Source organism: Petaurus breviceps, unplaced genomic scaffold, assembly GCF_028583685.1.
Source record: "Petaurus breviceps papuanus isolate PSGF00001 unplaced genomic scaffold, PetGlider_PUasm1.0 37, whole genome shotgun sequence".
Lineage (NCBI taxonomy): Eukaryota > Metazoa > Chordata > Mammalia > Diprotodontia > Petauridae > Petaurus > Petaurus breviceps.
The window spans coordinates 103,868,107-103,876,537 of record NW_027186296.1 but is presented as its reverse complement, the minus strand read 5'-3'; the positions used below and the strand labels follow the sequence as shown (position 1 = coordinate 103,876,537).

Sequence of the window (8,431 nt, the reverse complement as noted above, 5' to 3'; positions counted from 1 at the left end):
TCTCTCTCTCTCTCTCTCTCTCTCTCTCTGTCTCTCTCTCCTTTCTTTTATATCTATAAATATCAGCACATTTATATAACATATACTTTAAATCACATAATCATTTTAATTTAGTACATATAACATCATTTCATCTACAGGCAATTCTGAATTGTATATACACACTGATGGAGGGAACCATTGACATAGTTAATTCAAAACATCAGGCAATTGAAATTAGCTCCTATCTGGTCTCTGCAATACATTAAAATCATTTCTAGTTTTTTTTTCTTGCTAGTCTAGTTTGAAAATCGATTTATCCTTCTATATTGTCTTTTTTCTCTGCTAAAATAGTTTTTAGGGGGCAGTTACGTGGCACAGTGGATCGAATCCTGGGACTGGAGTCAGGAAGACCCCAGTTCAAACCCCATCTCAGACACTTACAAGTTGTGTGACCCTGGGCAAATCACTTAACCCTGTTTACCTCAGTTTCCTCATCTGTAAAATGAGCTGGAGAAAGCATGACAAACCACTCCAATTTCTTTGCCAAGAAAACCCAAAAAGGGTCACAAAGAGTTGGACATGATAGAAACGAGCGAACAATTACAACAAAAGTAGTTTTTGTTTCCTGATGAAGGATTTCAGAAGTGCTTTATTAGATAGAGATAAGAGATGTCCCACTGAAAAAGGGATAGGCATCCTCAGAGTGAAAGAGAGAGAAGGTAAAAGATGAGATTTTGAGTCAGTGACTAGAGACTATTGGCACCATTGATAGAAATTAGGAAATTAGTGAGAGAGTTAAGTTTGTTAAGGAAGGTGAGTAGTTTAGTTTTGGGTGTAGGGAGTTTGAGGAGCCAGTGAGACATCTAGTGGAGATGTACAATAAGAAGAAAAGCGTATGAAGCAAACTCAGGAAAGAGGTAAAGATTGGAAATGTGGGCTTGAGAGTCAATCAGATAGATATCATAGGCAGAATTGGCTGCTATTACTGCTAGAATTGGCAAGCTATCTGAGGGGCAGTGTAGAAAGACAAGAAGAATCTACTAGATACCTTGAGGAATACTCATAGATCATGGGTAGGAGGATGAGAATTCCTCAAAGAAATAGTATCTCTGTTCTCAGCATCTGCTTTGAACCACAGTGGGCCACTACTGAACATGGGTACTGCTTCAGCAGTAAACTCAGGAAATATCTGCAGCTGCCTAATCAATTAGGACCTGGAAATTTAGGTCATTTCCATGCTGGGTTAATTTGTATTACACAAGATATAGGAGAAATACATGTGATTATTGAAGTTCTCCATGGAGAATGCTTCTATATACTATCTTCCAAGCCCACTCCAGGGTTCTAAAACACTCAGGAATTTGAACTAAGTTCACTGGGGCTTCTAATTATTTGGAGTGAGTGGGAAAATTGAGCAGTACAAAAGATAAAAATCAGATTTTGGAGTCAAGAAGACCTTAGTTCCAGGTCTCTCTCTGATCCATATTAGCAACATGACCACAGACATGTCACTTAACTCCTTAGTGCTTGGTGACAACACTTTAAATGTAAGTTACAGGCCAAGATGCTGTTGGTTCTGTAACAATATGTGGGATGTTTCCTTTAGTGTTAGACTTCATAGTGTAGTGTATCTGTTCTCCTGTTAATTTCTTTGAAATGTAAATTCAGAAGGGTAAATTGTATCAGAATAGTTTTTAAAAGAAAATACATTCATTTGTGTGTAGCTTATGCAATAAAAAATTTTAAGAACTGCGTTTATTCCTTCAATTCCATGACCTCAGTTGCTAAGCATTATTCTACAATTCAGACTATGGCTTGTGTCTGCTCCCTATTCTTCAACATTCATCTCAGGGTTGGTTGCTTGTAGATTGAATTTGTTGCATTATACAAATTCAGAATAATGGTTAAAATTTGCACTCTGATTATACTTCAGTAATAATAGTAATAATAAAAATAATATCCAAATTCATAATAATGATTATAATTTTTACTCTGATTAGACTTCAATAATAATAGTAATAATGCCAAATATTTAATTATATTTTAATAAAACTGGCTTCTTTTGTAATTTTATTCATTTTATTTTATGCATTTAAAACCATTATTCTGAGAAGGGATCCATAGGCTTCTCCAGATTATCAAAGGGGTCTGGGACACAAAAAAAACATGAACAATCCCTGCCTTAGAAAATATATCTTAAAGCAAATTGCTTAGTTCAATGATCTATATTTCCTATAATTTTGTTATACAATGTACAGGGGGCATATGTATGAACACTGAAGGCCCCCATGAAGAAAGTTTGCATATTCTCCCTCCAAATCTACTATAATGTTCCAAAACACTCTGGAATTTGAATTAAAATAAGTTAATTAGGACTTGTGACAGTTTCTCCATTAACAACTTCTAATTGTAGGTAATTTGGAGTGAATAGGAGAAAAAAATGGTATAGTAAATAGAAGTTGGACCTTGGATTTGGTATCTTAAAGCAAGTTGCTTGGTTTGATGACCTGCATTTTCTATGCTATTTGAATCTGGTAACACATTCTCTAATAATTGCAAATAACTTAGTCTTGAGAAGGGGCAAGTAATTGAACTGACACCTTAATAAAGACAATGTTTTGTTTTGTTTCCCTGACAGGATGGCTGGTCGATACCACTGGCAGCTACACCGCAGCTTTCCTTCTCTGTGGCTTTTCAATGATCTTCAGTTCTATACTACTTAGCTTTGCTAGACTTCTAAAAAAGATGAAAACATCCCAAGTGCAGTCTCTTGACAAAGATCCTGGCCCCAAACTGCAGCTTTGGCCTAATGGAACAGTAGCTTATTCTGTAGCAGGAGAACTAGACCAGAAGGATGGGGACTCGATGACTGCTGGAGTACCTAGTTATAATACATGACCAATATCCATAGAGCCTGGAAACATCCAGAGATGTGATAGCTGGGGCCACAGTGTAGATTCATTCTCTGCCTGAAATACGATCTTTCAAGTGAATGATTCTTTGTTATATTTTTATAGGGGGAAAAAGATAACTGATATAAAAAGGCAAATGACAAAGGAAAACTGGACCTATCTGGTGTTTTTCTTTCTTATTCCTAATATGTGCTGGTCAATTCAAATCTCATTCTTTTGTCAGCTCTGCTGCAGGGGTAATAGAGCTAAGATAACTGATCATAATTAGAAATAATGTCATAACACTGAGAATTGGGCTCTGCTGGGCAGCTGAATTTGTACACCTAACTGTAGTTCTTGATATTTTGTGTCTTCATCCCATCCTTCACCTTCCTCCATAAGGGGCAAGTTGAAACATTTAGCAGCTTGTTCTATATTATGCTACTTGGAGAAAGAAGATTCTAAACATTTTCTCATGGTTGAGTGACCATCTAGTCTAGCCCAACCTCCAAAAAGAACTCTCAGTTTAATCCTTTCTCCCATTCTTTTCCCATTTCTCCTTCTATGCCCATGTCTTCAGACCAGCAAGTTGATGATTTCTGCTTTCTGACTTGAAGGGCACTTTCTCATAACTATCCAATACCAAACTCTCTCTTTAGACATGTAGATAATGGTTTACTGTGTGTTAGCAGTATCCAAGTGTTCACCTCAGGTTTTCTGGATCTTGCTTCCAATGTGAAAACCCCACTTTTTTTCTTCCCAAATATAATTTGTATTTCTGGACATTCCATTAGAAGCATCAATGACTTAGTAGTTTTTTTTAATGTCATAATGTCATAAATGGTCTAGATAGTGTAAAAACATCATCATAATTCCATGGCAAGATTTTTATGTTTAGTCTTACACATTGTTTCTCAAACTAAGAATTTTAGGTAGTTCTCATCAGATTGTCCTTCTTGGTATGTTACAATGAAGACAAAACACCTTTTATACTACATTCATTTTTGTTAGTTCCATTGCTGTTCTTCTATACATGTATAAGTTATCAGGTCCTCCTGGAGACTTTCTATTGAGTAAGAAAACACTGATGGTTAATGTAAATACCAGGCCTGCTTCTTTCATTAGAGCATTGGTCAAGGAGAGGGAAAGGGTGGGTTTTCCTGTGGGGATTCAGATCACCTTTTGAGACCTTATTTGGAAGAGGAGAATGGAGAATCTGTTGCCCTGAGCACTTCCTTGACTCTTTCAAGTATTGGTACAAGACAAGAGCCCTAAATTACCTTTCTCCTCTTGTCTTCTGTGAGGTTTTATAATTTTCAGAATGAATTTTGTAGTATGGCAGTTGAATGCTAAGAAAGACCATCTGATCCAACCCAGTAAATTTGCAATTCAGTAAAAAAAGCCTGCAAAGTTTAAATAATTTCCTCAAGAACATGCAGATAATTCTCATGGCTGGACTGGGATAATGAATTCCTTGTTCGGTATTCTTTTCATCACTCCATCAATTCCTGATCTGCAAGCAAACCTCTTTGATTCCAGAGATCCCCAGAAATACTCTTAGATATATCCTAGAAGGTTTGGGGCAGATTCCTTTAACTAGGGAGCAACCATACTTCCATGTAAGTGAGAGAACAAATAACATACTCCTTGGCATATATGCTCAGCTTAGAGCATAACCTTTTAATAAAACTTGATTGAAAGCCAAGGCATCATCATGGTTAGTATTATGTCATTATGGTTAGTGGATGTCAGGAAGACCTGGTTCCAAATCTGCCTTTGAACCTCCTGAGCTATTTGACTGGGGCAAATTAATTCCTTTTTTCTGGGTCTCAATTCCATCATCCATGAAAGGGGAAGGTGAGAATAATACCTATCTCACAGGGTTGTTGTGAGGACCAAAGGAAATAATGAATGTAAAATAACTTTATAAACCTTAAAGCAACCTTAAAAATAACCTTATAAACCTTAGATAAATGGGAGCTATTAGTGGAATAAAAATGATACTTTCCCTACAGCTTTCAGAATAAAAGCTCAACTCCATTTGACAGAAATCTGATGTTACATCAGAGGAAACATTTGAATACTTTCTGTTATCTCTTAGGTTGGTTTTCTTTATGTGCTCTCAACCCTTCTATTTGCACCCGTAAAGGCATGTAAAAAGGATCATTTAGGCAGATTGGCAAAAGAGGGAGAGGGGCAGTTATGACAATGACAGCCCAAGTAGGTTGGTGTCTCTAAGATGCTAAAAGAAGAGGGGCAAGTTTTAGCACATTAGGGAGATACTTTGTGGAGGAATCATGGAGAAACATGTAAGGATCCTACAGGATGCGAAGGTATGGAGGGCTTTTGCTCTGAATCAGGAAGTGCAGAGACTGATGAGGCCATGAATTCACCAAGGTATCACTGTCATTTATATCTTTATTTAAAATGAGAAAATATTGGTAAAAGCCTAAGTTAAATGGAAAAAAGAAAAAAAGGGCAACAACCCATATATGACTTTCAATAGTACATCACACACAAAATCATTTCTTGAATCGTCATAATGTTTTTGTACTATAGATATATATGGGATCAAGCATGCTTGACTTTTTCTGCATACTCCTAGTTTTTTTTTAATAAGTTGATGGAGGAATAATGTTAATGTTGCTTTAGAAATATTGAAATATTACTTTAGAGTCTTAGAAAAGTTAATGAGAAGCAGCATAGACCCCTGAGCTTTTCTGGGCCAGAAGCCTTTGGTATATTTCAAATATGCACAATTGTTCATTTTGATGTTTATTCATTTGGGGAGCAGCATCATAAAAATGCCATAGGAATTTATAGATTTTTTTAGCTCGGGAACTTTGTCATTTACTAATTAAATCCCACTGAGTGCTAGATGCCTATACTTTGTTCCACAGGGCATTTTTGGGAAATGGTGGGTTTCATGGGAACAAGTTGTGGAGGGTTGAGTTCTTTTTCTCAAATATGCCATTATCCCTTTGCATATGGTACTGTGGAATTAGTTATAGGTAGAAAATGCAAGAAAATGACTCACTTTTTAGAATACATCATACGCAGATTGTAACCTTGCTGCCAGATTCAATTATTTATCGTGATATTTTCTTATTTCAATGACATAATAAAAAAGTTTACAATTATGTGTTTAAATTAAAGTTTTTTTGTTTCCTACATGGACCCCAGGTAAAGGGTCCAGTCAAGATGGTTTGAGAATTGATTCACATAGATGCTTCACTATCCCAAGAATGCAGAATTTCACTGGTGTTTGTACTCCTTCCTCTAATGCAAATTATATCCCTTCTAAAATTGGTAAACAGCTTTTGAGAGTTGCTGTTGTATCCTCATCACTCCCAAAATAACAAAGCAAAAACATTATCAACCTGTGTGTAAGTTTCTGATTCCTAAGACAAAAGACATATAATTCATCGCTGAACCCATCTTGAAGCCTTTCCAATTAAGTAGGACTGTATAGAACTTATGCCCCACTAGCTTAGCCTATGAGAACCCAGGGTAACTCCCACCATTCAATGAAGCATCAGGCAAGGAGAAGGAAAAGGAATAACTATTTATTAAACACCTAGTGTGTGTCAGGCAACATGTTTAGTGCTTTAGAATTATTGTCTCAAATGAAATAGGTGATGTAGGTATTATTATTATACCTATTTTATAGTTGAGGCAGACAGAGAAGTGATTTGCCTAGCTACTAAGTGTCTGAGTTTATTTTTGAATTCAGTACTCTATCCATTGTGCCACCCAAATGCCATCAGAAAAGAACTTTAAAGGAAGAGGCCTACAGATAGCAGCAAAGAATGTATTGATGCAGGTAATGTCTGCCACTATATCTCTTGATGTATGGTTGAGAATGTTTGAACTGATTGGTCTATAAAAGGTCATGAATAATAAAATAGATTCTCAGGTTTTTTCAGAGGGAGGTAAGTACAAGTAGGAGCTAAAGTGCATATTATTAGAGTGGGCAGGACTTGGTTTTAAATTAAGAGGATGTAGGTTCAAGTCCCAGATCAGAAACTCACTTCCTATGTGAGCTCTGTGGTTTTACAGTTTTCTCATCTATAAAACGGGATTTTATGGACATACCTCTGAGGTTCTTTCCAATTCTATTTCTAGGAAACTCTGAAATCTCTTCAAGTTTAGTTGATTGTGACCAGAATATGCAACCATTTCTATTTATCACAACTTTGGTTGCTACAGCTTTTCTACAATGCCATGCCTTACAGTAGGGAGTCAGCATGCACCCTTGTGAGTTGCTTAAACATTTGCTAATGCTACTATACACACCTACTATGCCAAGTACTATGTTAAGTACTGTGTATACAAAGAAAGGTGACAGACAGACCCTGCTCCCAAGGGGCTCACAGTCTAATAGTGGAGACAACATACAAACAACCATGTGCACACAACATATATGCAAGACAAATTGGAGATAATCAACACAGGGGTTAACATTAACTAACATTAAATTAACACTGAAGGGGATCAGGAAAGGCTTCTTGTAGAAAGTGGGAATATTTCTGTGACTTGAAGCAGGCCAGGAGGTGGAGATGAGAAAGGAAGAGTATTCACTCAGGTCTCTCTTTGAGAGTATTTGTCATAGTGAGTGTTACAATAACCATGGTAAACCCCTTCAAGTACGACTAAGAGGAATGCCATGGCTTCAATATGATTGGATCTTACTTTCTACTTAGAACCCACATGGAAGTCACAAATTGGGAATATATGAATAAATAAAGGCATTTATTATGTGTAAAGCACTTTGGTAAAGGCTAGGGCTATCAATACAAAAGTTAAGACAGTGTCTACTATCAAGGAGCTCACATTCTTTTTAAAATAATATTTTATTCCTTTCCCCCAATTACATGTTAAAACAATCTTTTTTTTTTTTTTTTTAAAGCAATCGGGGTTAAGCAACTTGCTCAAGGTTACACGGCCAGTTATTATTTCTGGGTGTGGTGCTGAGTGTCTGAGCCCAGGACTTGCTGAGCCACCTGGCCGCTGTGATAGTAATGGCAATTAAAGATTCCCCTGTATTGGCTTGGTTTTCAAATTGATTGTGTTAAAACCCAGAGCTTGTTAATCCCACCTGTGGGATGGACTTTTTGATGTGAAAAGAAAGTCCTGAACTGGGAGGAGCTGGTGACATAGATTTGGAGACAGGAGAGAGGCGGAAGACCTTTTTGGAAGCAGCACCCACATGGAAGCAGGAAGAGAGACTAAGAGAATTGCAGGTGGCCGCTTTGAATTGCCCTGGACTTTTGAGACCTGCCCCCTGAGCTGCCAAGGACTGAGGAGACATAGCTGTTTTGCTGGTACTTTGTCTGTCTGTTTTGATGTTGTTTTGCCAGATTTGTCCACTGGTGAAAGACAGTCCTTTTGTTGAAGAAGTCCTGGAACCTGGCTGTTTGCTAAGAAGCCCTGAGACTGTCCTGCAGACAGAGAGTGAATACTGTCCACTGGTGAAGGACAGTGCTGTTGTTGCAGGGGTCTGGGAACCTTTCTGTTGGTTCAGAAGCCCTGAAGAAGGATTTTCTTGTTGTATGTTT

At 37.2% G+C, this 8,431-nt stretch overlaps 1 protein-coding gene across 4 annotated transcripts in view; it reads left to right on the top strand.

Moving 5' to 3' along the window:
* Positions 1-6,013, top strand: part of SLC16A12 (solute carrier family 16 member 12) — a 115,763-nt gene extending 109,750 nt beyond the window's left edge. For all 4 annotated transcript variants that reach the window (XM_069099188.1, XM_069099187.1, XM_069099185.1 and 1 more), the window contains one exon: positions 2,621-6,013. In XM_069099188.1, the coding sequence (XP_068955289.1) occupies positions 2,621-2,880 (260 nt within the window). In that variant the 3' untranslated portion in view covers positions 2,881-6,013. The remainder of the gene's footprint in view (positions 1-2,620) is intronic.
* The last annotated feature ends 2,418 nt before the right edge of the window (positions 6,014-8,431 follow it).